This window comes from Narcine bancroftii, chromosome 8 (genome assembly GCF_036971445.1).
Source record: "Narcine bancroftii isolate sNarBan1 chromosome 8, sNarBan1.hap1, whole genome shotgun sequence".
NCBI lineage: Eukaryota > Metazoa > Chordata > Chondrichthyes > Torpediniformes > Narcinidae > Narcine > Narcine bancroftii.
The window spans coordinates 175,477,312-175,501,334 of record NC_091476.1 but is presented as its reverse complement, the minus strand read 5'-3'; the positions used below and the strand labels follow the sequence as shown (position 1 = coordinate 175,501,334).

The 24,023-nt window shown below is 43.3% G+C and overlaps 1 protein-coding gene across 4 annotated transcripts in view; it reads right to left on the bottom strand.

Moving 5' to 3' along the window:
* Positions 1–24,023, bottom strand: part of LOC138741606 (regulating synaptic membrane exocytosis protein 3-like) — a 172,519-nt gene that overhangs the window by 111,022 nt on the left and 37,474 nt on the right. For 3 of the 4 annotated variants that reach the window (XM_069895927.1, XM_069895925.1, XM_069895924.1), the window contains one exon: positions 21,540–21,821. In XM_069895927.1, coding sequence (XP_069752028.1) covers positions 21,540–21,756 — 217 coding nt within the window. In that variant the 5' untranslated portion in view covers positions 21,757–21,821. Of the gene's footprint in view, positions 1–21,539; positions 21,822–21,976; positions 22,059–24,023 lie in introns of those variants that run through there. The other variant, XM_069895926.1, reaches the window with a different exon arrangement.

Genomic DNA, 24,023 nt, shown 5'->3' with positions numbered 1-24,023 from the left:
ATTACATTGAATTCCAATGAAATGGTCATTCTCCCAGTTCCTCTCAATACTTGGAATCTATCACTGTTTGCCAAATCCCTTTCCATTTTCTCCCTTCACATTGGATCAGACCCTTTCCCATTCCCGCCATCAATTTAATTTAAATGCACCTCTTAAGAAAAACACTTGCATTAACTGATTTTTTTTTAAAGATATATTTCTGAGCTGGTGTTTACACTCCACATTCCAATTTGTCAAAGCTAGGACTCAGCACATAATCCATTTCTGTCATTGAACCATCCCTTCCTTGCTCACAACTTAAAATTGAAGGAGTGAACAACTGCAACAAACCAGAAAATTCTGGAATTGCTCAGCAGTTTTCTGTTAATTTCAGATTTACAGTGTCTGCAATTTTTTAGGGCTTTCCCAATATAAATTGTCATCTTTGGAGGAAAAGTTTTGAACCTGTTTAAATCGACACACAATGAGTTTCTGACACAGTAGTAGTGAAAGAGAAATTGATATTTTAGCTTCAGGCCAGATAATAATTGAAATAATTAATTGACAAGGCACCAAGGTCGTTGGCAGAATCTCAGATAGCAACGAGGAATTAGTGCCACAACAATCTCACACTCGACAGTAGCAAAACTAAGGAACTGATTGTGGACTTCAGGACAGAGAAATCAGGAGAACATAAACCAGTCCTCATTGAGGGGTCAGCAGTGAACTTAAGTGAACTTCAAATTCCTGGGTGTCAACGTCTCTGAGGGCCTCTATATTGATGCAATCACGAAGAGGCTCATCAACTTGAAGAGTTTGAGGAGATTTGGAATGTTACCAAAGACTCTTGCAAATTTCTACGCGTGTACCATGAAGAGCATTCTGTCTGCTTCCACCAATGTCTGGTATGGACAGGACTGGAAAAAAACTCCAGAGTGCTGTGAACTTGGCCCGTGCCATCATGGGCAATCCATTGAGAACATCTACAATAGGCAATGTCTTAAGAAAGCAGCCTCTATCCTTAAGGACACCCACCAGCTTGGCCATGCCCTCTTCACATTGGAAGAGATACAGGATCCTGAAGATAACCACCCATCAGTATAAATACAGCGTCTCCCCCTCTGCCATCAGATTGTTGAATGGACAATGAACTACAAGTACTACCTCACTTTCTCTTCCTTTGCACTTATTTATTTATTTATTAAATGTAATTTGTAGCAATATTTTCATCTGTGATGCTGCCGCAAAATAACAAATTTTGTTCACAACAATAAATTCTGATTCTGACATATAATCATAAGTAAATTACATAATTGGAAAAAAACTGCAAGTTGGAAATCGGAAATTAAAACAGAAATTTATAGAAACACTTAATGGGTGGGGATCCATCTGTGGGATGGAACACAGAATTAACATTTCAGGTTCAATACCCTTCCACAGAACTGGGGGGCAACAAGTTCATTTTAAGTGGCAGAAGGAGAAAATGGGATGAAGGGACAGAGGAAACCTCTCTGGTTGAGTGGGATCAAGGTTGCTGCATTAATTATGATGTTTAGGGGTGTAACGTGATTGATGGAACTCGGAGACTTTCAAGGAGTACAAACACATTTTTATTAGCTTACACTTAATGGCCGGTATCTACAATGGTCTTCAGGTAAATTGGAGGTAAAGCGGGAAAACAGTTTATATCTGGACTGATGGGGGCGGAGCCAAGAGGAGGGGCAGTCATCTAAACTACCCATAGACAGTGAATTCCAGCTCACTGCATTCACCCCTTCCTTCAGAAGAGAACCTGCGTCAATAACGTTAAGAAAGTATACGTTTCCATTGGTGGAAGGAAGGGGCCTCTTGAAATTGACGCTGTCATTTGAAGGGGTGGGAAGCTTAAATCAGGTGGCCTGGAAGTCAGCCTGAAGAAAACTGAGGTCCTCCATCAGCCAGCTCCCCACCATGACTACCAGCCCCCCCACATCTCCATCGGGCACACAAAACGGTCAACCAGTTTACCTATCTCGGCTGCACCATTTCATCGGATGCAAGGATCGACAAAAAGATAGACAACAGACTCGCCAAGGCAATTAGAGCCTTTGGAAGACTACACAAAAGAGTCTGGAAAAGCAACCAACTGAAAAACCTCACAAAGATTAGCATATACAGAGCCGTTGTCATACCCACACTCCTGTTCAGCTCCGAATCATGGGTCCTCTACCGGTATCACCTACGGCTTCTAGAACGCTTCCACCAGCGTTGTCTCCGCTCCATCCTCAACATTCATTGGAGCGACTTCATCCCTAACATCGAAGTACTCGAGATGGCAGAGGCCGACAGCATCGAATCCACGCTGCTGAAGATCCAACTGCGCTGGGTAGGTCACGTCTCCAGAATGGAGGACCATCGCCTTCCCAAGATTGTGTTATATGGCGAGCTCCCCACTGGCCACCGTGACAGAGATGCACCAAAGAAAAGGTACAAGGACTGCTTAAAGAAATCTCTTGGTGCCTGCCACATTGACCACCGCCAGTGGGCTGATATCGCCTCAAACCGTGCATCTTGGTGCCTCACAGTTCGGCGGGCAGCAACCTCCTTTGAAGAAGACCGCAGAGCCCACCTCACTGACAAAAGACAAAGGAGGAAAAGCCCAACACCCAACCCCAACCAACCAATTTTCCCCTGCAACCGCGTCTGCCTGTCCCACATCGGACTTGTCAGCCACAAACGAGCCTGCAGCTGACGTGGACATTTACCCCTCCATAAATCTTCGTCTGCGAAGCCAAGCCAAAGAGAATTGCAGTTTGCACTCAGTGCAGACCTGGCATGACCTGGCCATTTTCCTGTTGTCTTTAATGGAGAAGGGAAGATTGCATGCCTTGGCGAAATGAGCCATGTGAGTGATGGCCATGTAGCAGAGCTTGTCGAGAATTGACCGCAACTGGCTGGTGTGTCTGCAGCAGCACAGCTTCCTCAGGATAGGGCATCTGGAGGTTCACTGAGTGGACCTGGCCTATACACAGATATATACATATCTCATAGTTATAGGCGGAGAACTGCTGATCAGTGAGTAGTGTAAATTTCCTGCCTGCCAGCCAGGTAGAGCCTCCAGGGCCTGATGGCTTCCACAATGGCTTAAGCCTTTTTCACCACTGAAGGGTTTTGGAGCTCGTGGCCTTGTAGTGTGCGGGAAAAGAAAGCTACCAGCCTGCCCACCTGGTTAAAGGTCGCAGCCAGGGCTACATCGGAGGCATCGCTCTCCATCTGGAATGGTGCATTTTCGTCCACCACATGCATGATGGCCTTAGCGATATAGCTCCTGACGAAGCTAAAAGCTGCCTGGGCTTCAGCCAACAATGGGCAGAAGGTGGATTTTAAAAGGGGGCAGACCTTGTCAGCGCAATGAGGTACCCACTGGGCATAGTATGAGAAGAAGCCCAGGCACCTCCTTAAAGCTTTCATGGTCCTTGGGATCGGGAGGTCTAAGAGGGGGCACATCCGCTCGGGGTTTGGGCCAATGACACCATTCTCCACCACGTAATCCAGGATAGCTAGACGTTTAGTCCAGAACACACACTTACTGACGTTGACTGTGTGGAGAAATTTCTGGAAATTGGCATAGTGGTCCTCCAGATTGTGTCCACAAATCGTGACTTTGTTGAGATAGGGGAAGGTAGCCCTTAACTTGTACTTATCTACCATTTCATCCATCTACCTTTGGAAGACCAAGACCCCATTTGTAATATCAAAAGGGACCCTCAGGAACTGATAAATCCGTCCATCTGTCTCGAATGCTGTGTAGGAACAGTCCTCTGAATGGATCGGTAGCTGGTGATATGCAACTTTCAGGCCGAATAGACCAGGAACTGCGCAATTTCATTCACCATGTCCAAGATTCAGGGAGGGGGTATGCATCCAGGAGTGTGAAGCAATTAATAATTGGACTATAGTCAATCGCTAGCCTGGGCTTTTCTCCCCCTCTAACAACTACCTGGGTTCTCAACAGGTTGTTGCTAGATTCAATGATTTTTTTCTTTAAGCAGCTGCTGCTTTTCAGTCCCCTGAACTCTATTGTCTGCTCTTTGTGGCTATTGGCTTATAGTCAGGGGTTAGGTTCTGAAACGGATGGGGGGGGGGTTCAATATTCAGGGTGAAGAGACCACATGTAGTGTCTGGCTTTTGGGACTATGGACACTGTCGAGAAAGTGCGATTGGGCCTGAGTACTTTAAAATGTCACAGGAAGACTAGGCCCAGCAACACAGAAGCACACAAATCCTCCAATACATACATTTGGAACTTGCAAAATTCCCCCCCCCTACTACCACCCCCCCGCCTTTTACAGTTAAGTGTACTGTACAATACCCCTGAATAGTTGGCGAATTGGATTACGACACTAAATAAGTATGGTCGTCCGTTGGGTAAACCTTTAAGTTGTACCGCCGAGTAGTCACAGAGTTTATAAAACTCTCCGTCGAACCTATTAAGCAATCCATCAAATGACTGTTTACCCTCACCTCCATCATTGAATTGTTCAGCCTGATCGAGAACGACTGATGCCAGTGCTCCAGAGGCTGCATTGCTCTACCTGTCGACGTCGTCTTGATCCAAGGGCCAAGAAGATGGCGTCGACAACAAGGAGCAGCAAGATGGCTGTCATTCCTGCTGTTGCTTCACTTCAGAATTTCCTCGACGCTTCACTTCCGGTAGTGGTTCCCGCCACAAGACGCAGTAAGATGGCAGCAGTGAGCAGCATGGAGAGGCAGGGACCCGCACTTCTGTGCTTGAGCACGGGCGTACAACAGTCAAGCATGTGGTTGCCTTCCTGGGGTTCCCCTTGGCCCAACAGATTTTCACCCAGTGTCCCTTCTTACTGCATCCTGAACACATAAAATCCTTCACGGGCCATCTGGCACGGGGGTATTTAGCCTGTCCGCAGAAGTAGCATTCCTGGTTGCATGGCCGCAATAGTCGGTACTGGGGACGGCTGCACTCTGCAGGCCTGGTCTTCTGAAATGGTGTCGCTTTTGTTAAGAGGGGTCATCTGCTCCCAGTTGGACCTGTTCAAGAAATTTCACTAGATCAAGGGTAATAGAAAGGTCCTTCTTCCCCATCTCTAGCAATCGCTGCCTCATGTACATCGATCTCATTCCTGCCATGAGTGTATCTGAGATTTTCTCTTCTTCTCTCACCCAGGCCGAGATCGCTTCGTAGTGGCACTTTCTCGACAGTGTCCATAGTTCCAGAACATAGTCATCCAACGATTCACCCAGTCATTGCCGACTTTGAGAGATTTGGTGTCTCGCAAGCACATCATTCTGAGGCCTCGTACTGGGCCTTCAGGCCTTTGATGGCTGACTCGTACTTTGCGCAGTCCCTGATGTCTGTGTATCCCTTGGGACCAATTCGGGAGAGGAGGGCCGATATCCGGAGGCTGTCGAAGTGGAAGACTTCTTGGGTGGCCATAAGGTAAGTCTGGAAGCACTCCAACCAGTAGGCAAATTCTTCTGGGGCCTCTAGGGATAGACAGCTTCAATAGTGTTTCCATTCCATTTCCAAAAGCTAATAAAACTGTAACATGATTGATGATACTCGGAGACTTGTGTGGAGTACAAACACACTTTTATTAGCTTACAATTAACAGCTGGTATTTACAATGGTCTTTAGATAAATTAGAGGTAAGGCAGGAAAACAGGGTTTATATCAGGATTGATGAGGATGGAGCCAAGAGGAGGGGCCGGTTGGCTAATCTACCCAGAGATAGTGAATTCCAGTTCACTGCAAAGGGAACTATCTGTTTGATAGTTCAATGCAGGCAGTTAGAGAGAGGAAAACTAAGCCAAGAGTTACACAAGAACATTTGCAGATGCTGGGGTCAAGAGCAATGCACAAACGTGCTGGAGAAACTCAGCAGGTCACATAGCACCCACACATTGGGAGGCCTACCAACATTCAATGTCCACGTCACATTGGCACAAGGAGGAGGTACAGGCATGAGGCCATTCAATAGGCATTGGAGAAACACTAAAGCTCTATGCAAGAGTGTGGGCCATTCAGCCCATTGAATTATTCCATCAGAACAGACCTATTCTGGATATCAATGCTTGATTCCAAATTTGATTCAATAACCCAGGAAATCTTCACTCAGCATAAACCCATTGATCGTTAATCTTGGAAGATTCAATGAGCTCAGAATCCAGTAGCTTGTGCAGTCAGTGCGCTCTCCAGGGAGGTGGAGAATGAAGCCAAACAAAGCCACCTCTCTTTAGTTGACAAGACATTGTATTAAGCATTACAATTTAATTAACTGCAAATTGGCAGTTGAGTTGTGATTTCTGTTTCTATTCAAGTTTGGACACTGAACAAAACATCCTTTGTAAGTGTGGAGAGGGGCAGGAGGGAGGGTTGGAAATAGATTGGGAGGGAGAAAGCTTTGCTACACCATGCACACATTTATGAAACAGTGAAATGAATCCAAGAATTAGCTCTGAAGACTTCAATTCATAATACAATCAGCTCATGCTGCAATACCAAGAATGTTTCATATAAATATGTTCTTTCAAAATAAACCAACAAAACCCCCCACTTGTGAAAGGGATACCAGCCCTGACTGTTGGAAACAGATGCTAGAATAGAAGCTTTTTCACGTTTTAGCAGGTTTGCAGGTTATAAACTTAACCTGCACAAGAGCAAACTACTACCATTGAAGGGCCCACTGGTTTTCTATTCTAATTATCCATTCAAAATAGTGAACGAACAACTTAAGTATTTAGTTATTATGATAACCAAAAACTTTTAAAATATTTTCAAAGAAAATTTTGCACTCTTAAGTAATCAGACTAAATTAATTCTTACCGTATGGTCACCACGTTCTTTGACTATTAATTCAGTTAAAATGAATATTTTACCAAATTTTTTATATTTATTCCAATCACTACCGATATTTATTCTAAGTCCTTTTTTGACACATTAGATTCAATCATTATGTCATATATATGGCAAAAAAAAAAAGAAACATAGACTGAATAAAAGTTATCTCCAGAATACAAGAAATAATGGGGGGATGGCGCTACCCAACTTTAGATTTTATTACTGGGCTATGTACATAAGGAATATGTTATTGTCGTTGCAATGTGAAAAGACAGATGACTGCCCTCAATAGATTGAGATGGAATTGAAATCCCTTAAAAATACTTATTTATAAGTGGTATTGGGTTCACCTATAGCCCTCTTTATTCAAAAACTGACAAAGAATTTAATAATGATACATAGACTGAATGTTTGGAGTCAAGTTAGAAAATCTTTTGAAATTATAGGATTTATAATCACAGTCCTATCCTATCTAATCATTAATTTCAACCTGCTATTTTAGATGCAGGTTTTCAAGATTACAATCTTTCAGGAATTAAAAGTTTTGAAGATCTTTTTAATACAACAAAACTTCATATCTCTACAACAATTGATGATCAGATTTAATCTATCAATAGAGACTTTCAGGTATTATCAAATTCAACATTTTGTTCATTCCAAGCTTTCAGCATTTCCAATCCTTCCAGATCCAAATTTTATTGATGAACTTTCTGAGTTACAATTTGCACTTAGAGGTATATCTGTCCTATATTATAAATCATTGTATGAAAACAATTTTGCTAATTGGGATTAAAACTAAATGGGAAGGTTAATCTTAATATCTCTTTTTCAGACATGTCAATTTTGGACTTGATTTACGACTCATTCAGTCTGATTCTGTTCAAAGTACTGCATCAAATACATTTTTCCAAAGTTAAACTTGCTCAAATTCATCCAGATATCAACTCACTCTGTGCTAAATATAAAATTTACAATTTTTTGTATCTTTGATGTATGTGTTTTGGTCATGTCCTAAATTGCAAAAATATAGGACTGATATTTTAAAAACCTTTTTCAACCATTTTTGGGATTAGTTTGGATCCATGTCTTGTAATTGCAACATTTTGCTTTTCCAGAGACATAAACATAAAACTATCCACTAATCAAAGTCAGGTTTTAGCTTTTTCCACTTTACGAGCAAGAAAAGCAATATTGTTAAAATGGAAAGAGGAGTTTCTACCCACTCACTGACAATGGCTATTAGACATTATGTTCTTTTCAAAAAAAAATTGGAGTAAATTAGGCATAATGTCACAAAAATCAAGATTTCTTTTGATAGAACATGGGGTCCATTTATGGCTTACTTTCTCAATTGGACTAATTAGATTCAATGAGGGTTGTAACTGGCAGTGCTCTGCTCGGATCTCTCGAGGCCATTGCTTGATGCAATTTCTATTTACAATATGAATTACAACCTTCGTTGGCATTGGGTTAGATTTGTTTCTTTTTTTTTTAAACTTCTTATACAACTCTATGTATAAATACATATTGGATTGGGATTTAAGTCCAGGTACTATTGTCAGTAATATGCTGTTATCTTAAATGCCTAATAGTCTCAATGCAATGGATTTATTATATATTTGTTTTCTGACAAAACTTAATAAAAAAAACTTTAAAAGAAAGAACAGAAGCTTTGAATTCAATTTCTTTTTAGCATATTTTGGAAATGAAAGCCGATGTGGTCAGCTGGCTTTTATATTGTACACAATGGACATTTACAATGGTCCTTCTCATTCAGAATTAATTATCATCCACTGTCACATTTGATCTGTGGACACCACTCAATGTTACCATGAAGAAGGGCTCAGGCCCAATACGTCAAGAAATATCTACGATGGACGCTGCAAGACCACCTGAGTCCCTCCAGCATTTCTGTGCGTTTTTACTACAATCACAGTGTCTGCAGATTTCTGTGTTTCACTGGGATTTAGTCAACTGGCTCATTCTCTGACAGTAAGTCACTGGAGACCATACAATGCTACAGCACAGAAAATTGGCCATTTGGCCATCTAGTCTGTGCCAACCATTATTTCACTAGTGCAGTAGGGAGAGGAGAGAAAAGGAGAGAGGAGAAGGACAGAAAAGAAAAGAGTCCGGGGCAGGTAAGAAAACTTTTTAAAAAGTCTCTTACCAGGGTCTGCGGGGAGGAGTCGGCGTCGGAGGCGGCCATTGGTCGAGCGAGCGTACAGGAGAGTGTGTAGGGGTTAATTGGTAAAAGGCCAATAAATAAGAGGGACAGCGAGCGGCCCAGCGAGTGAGTGGTCCAGTGAAGGAGTGGGACTTCCAGGCTTTGGCTCATCAGGCTTCGGCGAAAGCAGGCGGAGAGAAAGCTAAGATAGTCTTTATTACTACTTCATTGGGGTAAGGGATGAGTGTTAAGGCTGTGTGTTGTCGGGAGTGCCAGATGTGGGAGGTCCTGGAGTCTTCCAGACTCCCGGATGTCCATATCTGCACTAGGTGTGTCGAGTTGCAGATTCTCAGGGACCGTGTTAGGGAACTAGAGCTGCAGCTCGATGACCTCAGGCTGGTTAGGGAAACAGAGGTAGTCATAGACAGGAGTTACAGCCAGGTGGTCACGCCAGGGCCACGGGAGGATGAAAGGTGGGTAACTGTTAGGAGAGGGACAAAAGAACGTAAGGTGCCAGAGACGAGCCCTGTGAATGTAACCCTCAGCAATAAGTACGCCTCTTTGAGCACTGTTGAGGGGGACATCAAGGTTGGGGGGAGTGACAGTGGCTGTGCCTCCGGCACGAGGTCGGCCCCTGTAGCTCAGAAAGGGAGGGAAAGGAAGAGGAGGGCAATTGTGGTAGGAGACTCCATAGTTAAGAGGACGGATAGGGGATTCTGCGGACGCAGCAAGGAGAACCGGATGGTGGTTTGCCTCCCTGGTGCCAGGGTCCGGGATGTTGCTGCTCGTGTCCCGGATATCCTAAAGTGGGAGGGACAGGAGCCAGAGGTCGTGGTACATGTAGGTACCAATGACATAGGGAGAATTAGAGAAGAGGTCCTAAAAAGTGAGTACAGGCAGTTAGGTAGGGAGTTAAAAAGAAGGACCGCAAAGGGGGTAATCTCTGGATTACTCCCTGTGCCACGTGACAGTGAGAATAGAAATAGAATGAGGTGGAGGATTAACACGTGGCTGAAGGGGTGGAGTAAGGGGCAGGGTTTTAAGTTTCTGGATAACTGGGACCTTTTTTGGGGGAGATGTGACCTGTACAGTAAGGACGGGTTACACTTAAATCCCAGGGGGACCAGAATCCTGGCAGAGGTATTTGCTAGGGCTACTCAGGATCCTTTAAACTAGAATGGTTGGGGGGAGGGAACAAAATAGTACAGAGCAGTAAGGAGAAGGTTAGAATGCAAACAAAGAAAGTTTGTAGTAAGTATTTGAATATGGATGGGCAGGTGATAGAGAAGGGAAATGCTCTGGAAGAAGATGAAGGGCAATTGTCAGGAAAAGTAAATAATGTTGTTCTTAAAGATGAGGGAAAACAGGGATTAAAAATTGGGAAATCTCTGAAATTCATATATTTTAATGCCAGGAGTATTGTAAAAAAGGTGGATGAGCTGAAGGTGTGGATTGATACTTGGAAGTATGATGTGGTAGCGATTAGTGAGACATGGTTGCAGGAGGGATGTGATTGGCAACTGAATATCCCTGGGTTTCGTTGTTTTAGGTGTGATAGAGTCGGAGGGGCAAGAGGAGGTGGGGTTGCATTGCTTGTCAGGGAAAATATTACAGCGGTGCCTAGGAAGGATAGATTAGAGGGCACATCCACGGAGGCTATTTGGGTGGAACTGAGGAGTAGGAAAGGAGAGGTTACACTTGTAGGGGTGTATTACAGACCACCCGGAGGGGACCGAGACCTAGAGGAGCAAATCTGTAGGGAGATAGTAGATATTTGTGATAAGCACAGGGTTGTAATTATGGGAGATTTAAATTTTCCACATATAGATTGGGAAACACATTCTGTGAAAGGACTGGATGGGTTAGAGTTTGTGAAATGTGTGCAAGATAGTTTTTTACAACAATATGTAGAGGTGCCGACCAGAGAAGGAGCAGTGTTAGATCTACTGTTGGCAAATGGGATGGGTCAAGTGACGGAGGTTAGTGTTGGTGAGCACTTCGGGTCCAGTGATCATAATGCCATCAGCTTCAATGTCATTTTGGAAAGAGAGAAATCAGGGCCAAGGATTGAGGTTTTTGATTGGGGAAAAGCTAGATTTGAGGAGATGCGAAAGGACTTGCAGGGTGTGCATTGGGACAATTTGTTTTATGGGCAGGATGTAGTAGAGAGATGGAAGTCTTTTAAAGATCAGATTTTGAGAGTGCAAAAGCTTTATGTTCCTGTTAGGTTAAAAGGAGGGGAAAAAGGTTGGAGAGAGCCGTGGTTTTCAAGGAATATTGGAAACTTGGTTCGAAGAAAAAGGGAGGCGTACATTAGATATAAGAAGCATGGAGTTAAGGAGATGTTTGAAAGATACATTGAATGTAAGAGGAATCTTAAGAGAGGAATTAGGAAAGCTAAAAGAAGGTACGAGAAAACTATGGCAAGCAGGGTGAAAACTAATCCAAAAGAGTTCTACAAATATGTTAATGGTAAGAGGAAAGCTAGAGACAAAATTGGTCCCTTAGAAAATCAGAGCGGAAAACTGTGTGTGGAGCCTAGAGAAATGGGGGAGATATTGAACAGTTTCTTTTCTTCGGTATTCACTAAGGAGAAGGATATTGGGAGATGTGAGATAAAAAAAGCAAATTGGGTAACTATGGGGAATATAGAGATTACAAAAGGTGTAGTTTTAAGGCTTTTGAAGAATATAAAGGTGGATAAGTCTCCGCGACCAGACGGGATCTTCCCCAGGACATTGAGAGAAGTGAAGAAGGAAATAGTAGAGGCTGTGGCGGTAATTTTCCAAATGTCATTAGATATGGGGATAGTGCCGGAGGATTGGCGCATTGCGCATGTGGTTCCGTTATTTAAAAAGGGTTCAAGGAGGAAGCCTGGCAACTATCGGCCTGTAAGTTTGACGTCTGTGGTAGGTAAATTAATGGAGAAAATTCTTAGAGATAGTACTTATAAACATCTGGATAGACAGGGTCTGATCAGGAGCACTCAACATGGATTTGTGGGAGGAAGGTCATGTTTGACCAATCTGATTGAATTTTTTGAAGAGGTGACTAGGAATGTGGATGAGGGTAGCGCAGTGGATGTTGTCTATATGGACTTCAGTAAGGCCTTCGATAAGGTACCACATGGAAGGTTAGTTAGGAAGGTGCAGTCTTTAGGTATAAATTTTAAGATAGTCAAATGGATTGAACATTGGCTGAAAGGGAGAGGCCAGAGAGTGGTAGTGGATAATTGTCTGTCAGGTTGGAGGCCGGTGACCAGTGGTGTGCCTCAAGGATCTGTATTGGGCCCATTGTTGTTCGTTATATACATTAATGATCTAGATGATGGGGTGGTGAATTGGATTAGTAAATATGCAGACGATATTAAGATAGGTGGAATAGTGGATAATGAAGAAGGTTTTCAAGGATTGCAGAGGGATTTGGGCTGCTTAGAAAAGTGGGCTGAAAAATGGCAGATGGAATTTAATGCTGATAAGTGTGAGGTGGTTCATTTTGGTAAGAAGAATCAGAATAGGACATACGTGGTAAATGGGAGAGCATTGAGGAATACAGAAGAGCAGAAAGATTTAGGAGTAACGGTACATCGTTCCCTGAAGGTAGAAACTCACGTGAATAGGGTGGTGAAGAAGGCTTTTAGTATGCTGGCCTTTATCAATCATTGCATGGAATATAGGAGTTGGGAGGTGATGTTGAGATTGTATAAGACGTTGGTGCGGCCTAATTTGGATTTCTGTGTGCAGTTCTGGTCGCCTAATTATAGGAAGGATATAAACAGAGTAGAGAGAGTGCAGAGAAGGTTTACCAGAATGTTACCTGGGTTTAAGCATCTAGAGTATAGGGAGAGATTGGACAGATTAGGTCTTTATTCTTTGGAGCGTAGAAGGTTGAGAGGGGATTTGATAGAAGTATTTAAGATTATGAAAGGGATAGACAGAGTGGATGTGGATAGACTATTTCCGTTAAGAGGAGGAAAGATTAAAACAAGAGGACATGAGTTAAGAATTAAGGGGCAGAGGTTTAGAGGTAACATGAGGGGGAACTTCTTTACTCAGAGAGTGGTAGCCATGTGGAATGATGATCTTCCGGGAGAAATAGTGGCGGCGGAGTCAATTGTATTATTTAAGAAAAGGTTGGACAGGGATATGGATGAGAAGAAGATGGAGGGTTATGGGCATTGTGCAGGGAGATGGGACTAGAAAGGGGTGTTTGGTTCGGTGTGGACTAGAAGGGCCTAATGGCCTGTTTCCGTGCTGTAATTGCTATGTTATGTTATTGACCTGCTACGACTCCATAACCCTCTAGACCTCTCTCATCCATGTATCTATCCAATTTATTCTTAAAATTCAAGATCGAGCCCATATTCAACACATCAGATGGCAGCTCATGCCATACTCCCACCACGTTCTGAGTGAAGAACTTTCCCCTAATGTTCTCTCTAAACCTTTCCCCCTTCATCTTAAAACTATGACCTCATGTTTATCTTCCCTAATCTAAGTAAAAAGAGTAGACTCGCATCCAGTCCATCTATACCTCCCATAATCTTGTAAACCTCAATCAAATCTCCCCTCATTCTTCTTTGCTCCAAGGAATAAAGTCCTAACCTCCTTAATCTCTCCCTGTAACTCAACTCCTGAAGACCCGGCAACATCCAAGTAAATCTCTGCACTCTTTCAGTCTTATTGATATCCTTCCTGTAGTTAGGCATCCAGAACTGAACAGAATATTCCAAATTTGGCCTCACCAATGTCTTAAACAATTTCAACATAACATCCCAACTCCTGCACTCAAAACTGATATAAAAAGACTAAGATGCCAAAAACCCTGTCCACCTGGGAACAATTTATCTGTATTCTCAGATCCCTCTGCTCCTCCGCACTCTTCAGATCCCTACCATTTACTGTGTATGTCCTACCCTGGTTTGCCCTTCCAAATGCAATATCTCACACGTCTGTTTTAAATTCAATCTGCCATTTTTTGGCCCATTCTCTCAGTTGGTCCAGATCCCTCGCCAAACTTTGACAACCTTCCTCACCGTCCACGACGCCTCCTATCTTTGTGTCATCAGCAAACTTGCTGATCCAATTTACCACATCATCACCCAGATCATCGATATAGACACAAACAACAGTGGACCTAACATAGATCTCTGAGGCACACCACCAATCACAGGCCTTCAGTCTGAGAAGCAACCATTCACTACCACCCTCTGTTTTCTTCCATCCAGCTAATTTCGAATCCAGTTTGCAACCTCTCCATGGATACCTAGTGTGTTAACCTTCTGAAGTTACCTCCCATGTGGGACCTTGTCAAAGACCTTACTAAAGTCCACATAGACAACATCCACTGCCTTTCCTTCATCTACTTTCTTGGTAACCCCCTAAAAAAATCTACAAGGTTCATTAAACATGATTTACCACACTCAAAGCCTTGCTGACTCTCCTTAATCAGCCCATGGCTGTGCAAATACATATACCTCCTATGTCTTAGAACTTCTTCCAATAATTTACCTACTACTGACGTCAGGCTCACAGGCCTATAATTATTTTTGGAGCCTTTTTTAAACAATGGGACAACATGAGCTACCCTCCAATCCTCTGGCACCTCACCCACAGCTAAGGACATTTTGAATACATCTGCCAGGACCCCTGCAATTTCTACACTAGTCTCCTTCAAGGTCCGAGGGTATATCATATCTGGCCCGGGGGATTTATCTACCTTTATTCGCTGTAAGGCAGCAATCACTTCCTCTCTTTAATCTCCATATGTTCCATGACCCTTCTATTTGTTTCTCTTCCTTCCTTATGCCAGTTTCCTGAGTAAATACTGATACAAACAAACTGTTCAAGGTCTCCCCCCCATTATGTGAGGGTCCACACATAGTTGACCACTCTGATCCTCTGGGGGCCAATTTTGTCCCTTACTATCCTTTTACTCTTAATGTACTTGTAGAAACCATTTGGGTTTACCTTCACATTATATACCAGAGCAGCCTCATGTCTTCTTTTTGCCTTCCTGATTTCTTTCTTGAGTATTTTCTTGCATTTTCTGTACCCTTCAAGTACCTCATTAGCTCCTTGCTGCCTATATTTGTTATACACCTCCCTCTTCTTCTTAACCAGATCACCAATATCTGAAAACCAGGGTTCCCTCTGCCTGTTAACTTTGGCTTTAATCCCAACAGGAACATGCAAACTCCATACTCTCAAAATTTCACTCTTGAAGGCCTTCAACCTACTGAACACATCCTTTCCAGTAAACCACATATCCCAATCCACTCTTCCTAGATCCTTTCTCATTTCCACAAAATTTGCCTTCCTCCTATTTAGAACCCCAACATGAGGAATCAGACATCATTTTCCACAGTTAACTTGAAACTAATTACATTATGGTCACTGGACCCAAAATGTTCACCTGCACATACTTCTGTCACCTGACCTGTCCTGTTCCCTAATAGGAAATCAAGTACTGCATCCTCTCTCGTTGGTATCTTTACATATTGATTTAGAAAACTTTTCTGAGCACATTTCACAAACTCCAAGCTATGCAGCCCTTTCACAGTTTAGAAGTCCTAGTCAATATTTGGAAAGTTAAAATCTCCTACTATCACAATTTTCACCTTCTTACATCAGTTTGCCATCACTATACAGATTTTCCTCTCCAATTCTCTCTTACTATTGGGCCGTCTATAATACAACCCTATTTACACCTTTCTTCAAATCCACCCATATGGCCTTTGCAGACAAACCCTCCTGGCTGTCTTGACTTTGCACAGCTGAGATATTTTCCCTGCCTAGCAATGCCACTCCTCCCTTCTTCTATCATGTCTGAAGCAATGGAACCCCGGAACATTAAGCTGCTAGTCCTTTCTTCCTTGCAACCAAGTCTCTCTAATAGCAGTAGTGTTGTAATCCAACATGTTAATCCATGCCATAAGCTCATCAGCCTTTCCAACAATACTCCTTGCATTAAAATTACAGAACTAGAACTATTCCAGTCTGCAAATCTAGAACTGTTCCATTCAGGGAGATCTACAACAATTTCAGTCTGAAGACCTAGAAGAGTTGCAGCTTGGAGAAGGCAAAATTATTGCTGAGAAATGGAGGTGAGAAGAGATGATGAGGGACTGCGAGCGAGGGGCAGAGCAAGCAGGTTCCAAGCAAATAAAATGGCAGCAAGATCGGTAAGTGTTCTTTTGGATCTCTCCATTGGCTAAATTAGTTCTAGCCAATAAAAAGAGGGGAAGCTCAAGTGGAGCAGCCAGTGTGTGAGTGGCTCAGAGTAGGAGTTGGACTAAGAGGCTCTGGATCATGAGGCTTCGACAAACAGAGACTGAGGACGAGCTTGATTTCAATAAGGTAAGATCTTTGATTTTAAAGTAGGAAGGATTAATAGAGAAAGCAGCTAGGGCAGTGAGATGCTCCAAGTGCAGGATGTGGGAAATCTGGGACAGCACAATTGTCCCTGATGACTACACCTGCAAGAGGTGCACCCTGCTGCAGCTCGTGGGAGACCATGTGAAGTAAAAAGTTCATACCTTGACAAAGAGCTCAGTCCCATACGTTGAATTTATTTTTTATTTGGATGTTTTATTTTTTTCTTTGGATGTTGCGTGATCTGCTGAGTTTCTCCAACACTTTCAAAGATCTGTCCACACTACTGACCGAAACCATATTTTCCACTATGATCAATTGTTAACATATATTATTTTTATTCCTTTTTCTTTTTTTTCTCTTCTTTTGTGATGCTGTGTAGTGTGTGTTTTTTGTGCCTGGGATGCTGCAGCAAGCAAGACTTTCATTCTATTTGTACTTTGTACTCTGTACATGACTATAAACTTCATTCATTCATTCAAAGATATTTCTATGGGTGAACAGATAGGTAGCAGATCTTTCTTTGGCTTGGCTTCGCGGACGAAGATTTATGGAGGGGGTAAAAGTCCACGTCAGCTGCAGGCTCGTTTGCGGCTGACAAGTCCGATGCGGGACAGGCAGACACGGTTGCAGCGGCTACAGGGGAAAATTGGTTGGTTGGGGTTGGGTGTTGGGTTTTTCCTCCTTTGTCTTTCGTCAGTGAGGTGGGCTCTGCGGTCTTCTTCAAAGGAGGTTGCTGCCCGCCAAACTGTGAGGCGCCAAGATGCACGGTTTGAGGCGATATCAGCCCACTGGTGGTGGTCAATGTGGCAGGCACCAAGAGATTTCTTTAGGCAGTCCTTGTACCTTTTCTTTGGTGCACCTCTGTCACGGTGGCCAGTGGAGAGCTCGCCATATTACACGATCTTGGGAAGGCGATGGTCCTCCATTCTGGAGACGTGACCCACCCAGCGCAGCTGGATCTTCAGCAGCGTGGACTCGATGCTGTCGACCTCTGCCATCTCGAGTACCTCGACGTTAGGGGTGTGAGCGCTCCAATGGATGTTGAGGATGGAGCGGAGACAACGCTGGTGGAAGCGTTCTAGGAGCCGTAGGTGGTGCCGGTAGAGGACCCATGATTCGGAGCCGAACAGGAGTGTGGGTATGACAACGGCTCTGTATACGCTTATCTTTGTGAGGTTTTTCAGTTGGTTGTTTTTCCAGACTCTTTTGTGTAGTCTTCCAAAGGCGCTATTTGCCTTGGCGAGTCTGTTGTCTATCTCATTGTCGATCCTTGCATCTGATGAAATGGTGCAGCCGAGATAGGTAAACTGGTTGACCGTTTTGAGTTTTGTGTGCCCGATGGAGATGTGGGAGGGCTGGTGGTCATGGTGGGGAGCTGGCTGATGGAGGACCTCAGTTTTCTTCAGGCTGACTTCCAGGCCAAACATTTTGGCAGTTTCCGCAAAGCAGGACGTCAAGCGCTGAAGAGCTGGTTCTGAATGGGCAACTAAAGCGGCATCGTCTGCAAAGAGTAGTTCACGGACAAGTTGCTCTTGTGTCTTGGTGTGAGCTTGTAGGTGCCTCAGATAACCAGGTAGCAGATAACCATTAGTCAAAAAGCCCATCACATTGGATGAGATTGGTTCGGAATTATCATGCTTTGCAAAAACCACTGATATTTCAGTGAAGTTGCTGAAAAGTTGCAAAATCATTTTGATGAAAGGCTGTCAGAAATTTTCAAGAGTCACAGATGCCAGGAGAGATCATCGCTGACTATATTTGCTGAATTGAAGAAGTCTGCAAAGTTCCAACAATTACAGGACAATTTTAGATTTCATGTTGAGAGGCTGTTCTGTGTTCTGTCTTAATGATATCAAGACCTCAAGAGTGCCAAGAGGACAAAGACCTGAAGGAATTTTGCCAGGGCAGAATATGAGATTGGTTGCGAGTATGAGACCATGTGTACAATTGCAGTGGCATGCATCTTTTAGATGCTTTGAGCAATCCCTGAGAGAAAAGACAGGCTAATTCCTGGGACGAGAGGTTTGTTCGACCATGAATGGCTGAAGAGTTTTGAGCTATATTCTTTGTAGTTTAGAAAAATATACTTTGGAATAATGAGGGGGGGGGGGGTAAGGTTAGATGTCAAGATATTCCCACACGTGGAAGAATCTGGACCAAGCAAACACTGCCATAAGATGAAGGGACTGTAATTATAGTGTGATGTTGAGATGTCCAGGAATTTCTGCTCATAGCAGGGATGGGGGAGGCAAGGGGGAGCTCTGGAATTTTCTGCCTCGAGGGTTCTGGAGGCTGGATCACTGGAAGGATTTAAAGAGAAGGTAGTCCCGCATCGGACTTGTCAGCCACAAACGAGCCTGCAGCTGACGTGGACTTTTACCCCCTCCATAAATCTTCGTCCGCGAAGCCAAGCCAAAGAAAAAGAAAGACACCCTTGTAAAAGATTGGAAAAATCGAGGACGATGAGCGACTAGCACAGAAGTGGCTAATATTGGTCAGCCATGGTGATATTGAATTTTTGGGGAAGGCTGCAGGGACTGGCTGGAGTGGCCTCCACCTGCTCCTCTTTTATTCTGTTCTTATATGCCAGGGGAACCATTTAGTGTCACTATGTTCATTTGAACGGGTTCACTATTTCCTGTGCAGGAGTGGACAAGGCACACTGTGGAAAGCAACAACACACTCAACAAGGATACCTGTCTAATGATGTAGGGCAGAGAGGCACCTCTGCATAATAGTAAGCTGACAAAGGTTTCTAAACTTTTGCCTTTGCCAAAGTTAGCAGCTTGTACAGAGAACAGAGGTTCAGAGCCAAGATATGAATCAACTGCCAAAATAGAAAAGAATGATGATGCAACACACATCTCGCCACAAGAACGCACCAAAGAGAGACCCATGGAAGGTTCAGAGTAGGCTGCCCAGGGCCTGGAGAGCGCTCTGCCATTCAACAAGATCACTGTAGTTTCACCAGATCTCAAAATCCACTTACCTTTTTTGGAACAAAAATCACTGTTGGAACTTCTCAGCTCACATTTCCATCCTAATTATCCAACCTGTTCTTCGGGGCCTGCAATCCTGGATTTTGCCAGGTAATTATAACAATAATGTGTTTATTGTCATGCGCATTGTACAATGTACAAATCCATTGTAATTCTTACTTGCTGCAGCCAAACAGATACTTGTAAAGAAAAACTTATAGTAAACTAGTGAAATTAAAAGAGACATGCATAAAATCAGTAGATAATAAATATTCACAGTAATCTGAGCGCAAAAAAGTACAAACTGTCCTTTTGCTAACTCAGCAACTGCAAAACTGAAGAAGGTAACTGTAGAGATTGTAAACATATTAGTAACAATTTTCCAGGAATCAATGGTGTTGACATGGTTCTGGTGGACTGAAAGATTGCAAATGTCACTCCGCTGTTTAAGGGAGTAAGGGAGCAGAAAGGAAATTATAGACCTATCAGCCTAACGTCGATGGTTGGGAAGCTGTTGGAGTTGATTGTCAAGGATGAGATTACGGAATACCTGGAGGGCATGAAAAGATGGGCCAAAGTCAGCATGGTTTCCTTAAAGGAAAATCATACCTGACAAATCTATTGCAATGTTTTGAAGAGATCATGTAGGATAGACATGGGAGATGCAGTGTATGTGGACTTTTCAAAGGCCATTGACAAGGGGCCACACATGAGGCTAATAAACAAGATGAGAGCCCAGGGAATTACAGGAAGGATACTAGGATGGGTAGAGCATTGGCTGGTCGGTAGGAAACAGAGAGTAGGAATAAAGGGATCCTATTCTACATAGAAACATAGAAGATAGGAGCAGGAGTAGATCATTCGTTCCTTAGGGGTTGATTTTGGGGATGCTTCTTTTTCCGCTGTATATAAATGATTTGGAATACGGATTAGTTGGCTTTGTGGCTAAATTTGCAGATGATACCAAAATAGGTGATACTGAGGATATCAAACTGCTGCAGAGAGACAGATAGATGAGGAGAACAAGTAAAGAGGTGGCAGATGAAATACGATGGTGGAAAGTGTAAGGTCATGCACTTTGGTGGAAGAAATAGATGGGCAGACTATTCAAAATTCCGAGGTGTAAAGGGATTTGGGAGTCCTTGTGCAGGATACCCTGAAGGTTGACCTCCAGGTTGAGTTGGTGGTGAAGAAGGCGAATGCAATGCTAGCATTCATTTCTAAAGGAATAGCATTCAAGAGCAGAGATGCAATGTTGAGACTCTATAAAGCACTGGTGAGACCGCACTTGGAGACTGTGTACAGTGCCCAGCACTGTATTTGAGAAAAAAATGTGTGCTGGCATTGAAGAGGGTCCAGAGAAGAATTACTGGAATAATAGCAGGAATGAAAGGGTTAGCATATAAGGAACAATTGTCGACTCTTGGACTGTACTCGTTGGATTACAGAAGGATGAGAGGAGACCTGATAAGGTATTTGGAATGCTGAAAAGCCTGGACAGAGTAGATATTACAAGGATGTTTCCCATGGTAGGGGATTCTAGGACAAGAGGGAATAATTTCAGGATACAAGGACATCAATTTAAAACAAATGTGGAAAAATTACTTTAGTCAAAAGGTCATGAGTCTATCAAAGGCAGCTGTGGAAATGAGGTCGTTGGTTATATTTAAGGCAGAGATTGACAGGCATTTGATTAGCCAGGGTATCGAGGGGTATGGTGAGAAGGCCAGGGAGTGGGGCTGAGTGGGAGGATGGATCAGCTCATGATTAGAAAGGCAGAGCAGACTTGATGGGCCAATGGGCCTACTTCTGCTCCTATATCTTGTGAAAACTTCAAGAAAAGTTTCTTTCCAACAACTATCAGGCTTTTGAACTTCTCCTTGTTACACTGATCAGGGACTGTGCACTGTTGCAAAGTCACTTTTTTTGCACTGGGACAACTGATAACTGTCCATGTATCCTGTTCCTTTTCTCATCTCTCAGAATGGAAGGTGCAGCTCTGCTGCTTCATTTGTTATTTCAGGCCAAGTTAGAGGAGCAAGAACACACTTCATGAGCCAAATTGTCATTGAAAACATCAGTAGAGAAAAAGGCTTATATACGACTATCTTTTGCCATGGATTTTACAGCAGTTTGCAATCATGTATACCTTCCCCAAACACCGATGTAAACATTTAACTTACTGGTCTGGTTGAGCTGAGTAGTACTTTTGCTCCATTGTGACAGTCCAACAATGGCCACCATCTTGGCACCAAGACTGGACCGCCTTTTCTTAATGGCCGTATCTGTCACTGGCTCCTGCCCACTGCTGCTGGTCTTTTCCATGTCATACATCTCCCCGCTTATACTTGAGCTTCGAAGCACATTCCTCGCTGCTTTACCCGTGGCCCCGTTGTACATTTTTGAGTTCGTACGGAGAATGTCAGCCTCTTTGCTGTGTCAATGCTCTCTGGCACTTTACACAACTGTTCAAAAGAAAACAAGACGTTATTTCAATTTGTGCATTTTTAACCAAAGTTCAGCAGGTTGAAAATTGTGAGCACACTGTGAAGGGCTGATTAATACTTCTAATATTAGGTGGCCAGTATCAGCAAAATGAGAAAGATAGGGGACAACTCACAGAGTACAGACATACTAATAATCCTCCTGAAGTCCAGGGCAGTCACATAGAAGCACCGACTTTTCATCTCAGTCATCGTGTTCTAAATTATGCTGGGAGTCTTATCAGCTATTGACTCGACAGTGTTGCAATGCTTGAAGCTGACTCGATCCAGATTGTGCTGGAAATGGTCCTAATTCTAGTTCAGTACAAGTTGCAATTGTAATTCAGACTCTGCAACTTAGCTAGGGTTACTGGTTATCTATATTATTCAATGGTCAGATGAGGATTGTACTGACAATAACCATAACCGCAGTGCGAGTATAAGTCAGCTTTAATAAACTAATATGTCCACTAAGAGGCCTTGTCTCTCTGCAAGACGAACCTGGAAGGCGAGACTGTAGCTCTGGACTGCTTTATAGACAAGGTCACCGGGATGACCCCTGGTGACCTAATGGTGTAATTACATATCACCAGAAGGGTCAAGTGTACCTTTGACCTCTCCTGTCTCTATACACCTGAGGGGCAGGAGCTGTATTGTATCTGAAGCCTGTGCTGGGACTGCCCTGGGCCTATTGGATAACAAAATGTGAAGGCATTTTTTTCCTTGTATCTGGTGCACACTATACCAGTCCGCTGAATATTGTCAGACAGTATGGTAGGATCTTCATTCACCCTGTATTTCTGCAGTGTTTCTGCCTATGTGAAAAGAAATTCACTCTGTGCCTCACTAGTACTGTCTATGTCCTGTGAATATTAGATGGACAGTGCAGAGGATGCTTCACTTGGCATTTAAATGGAATTGTTTATTTTTATTCCAAGCCAGTTAAATAAACCATCGGCTGTAAGTTCACCTCCTTGGAAATGCACCATTTTTCATCACTGGATCTAAACCTAGAATTCACCAGCAAATAATGAGAAGCTGGAGTGGGTCAGGCTGCATCCACAGAGATAAGTAGCCAGTCACTGTTTTGAGTTGGGATACTTCGTCCAGTCAATCTTGAAATGTTGACTGATCATTCATCTCCATGGATGCTGCCTGACCCTTTGGGCCCTCTCAGATTTCATTGGTTCATTCAAGTTACTTGCCAACCTCATCAAGGGCAATTGGAAGGAAAACTGGAGCAGCAGATAAAATGCTGGAGGAACTCAGTAGGTCAAGTAGTGTCCAAGGTAGGCAATAGGTGTCTGGCCTGAAATGCTGACAATCTATCACCTTGCATGGATGCTGCCTGATCCACTGAGTTCCTCCAGCATTTTGTGTGTATTAATTTAAACTGCTCAAACATCATGTTTTAGCTTAGCATTCAAGAGCAGAGTTTACAATTGCTGCATCACTTTGAATCCCAGTTGCGAGCATTATTAGCAGGCCGCTGTTCAGTGTGTAAAGATCTTCACTCTAAAAATGGCCAGGATCACAGAGAAAAACATATTGCCTCTGTCTTTGTGCCTTGAACTATGCACATACTGATGAACAGAGTGCTGTTGGGGCTGCCTCTGCAGTTTCGTGAACAAAAACATTATTCAAAGCCAAAGTTTAGAAGGACGAACTGGGAACTGAGTCCAGTCACAGCGTGACTTGATGTAACGGTAATCTTTAATGAGGCACAGATGAGAGCACAACTCTTCATTACGCTGATACTGACAAGACCTCCTGGGGTTGACCTGATGCAGAGGGGAGTGCAGCACAAATGGGCTGTCAGGTAATACAAGCCTGGGTTTTAACAAGCATAAAGATGGGCAAGGCCATCTCAAGGAACTCTGACAGCCTGCAAATGTTTGACTTCGGACTCATCCTTTGCTTGTTTGTACCACCTTGTCTGTGGTATAGTTTGAACTAACGCTACTGGCCAACTACTCTTTTTTTGCTGTATCTCAGCGACTTGACAGCAAGTGTTCACACAGCCCTTTTAACATTGTAAAATCTCCCAAAAAGAGCACTAATTATCGAACAAAATGTGACACCAGGAAATAAAAGCTTGGACAGGGCGGTTTGTGACATGATGCAGCAAGGAGGAGAGGAATATCAGAGATGGGGCTGTGACATGTTTTTGTAAACAACCAACTC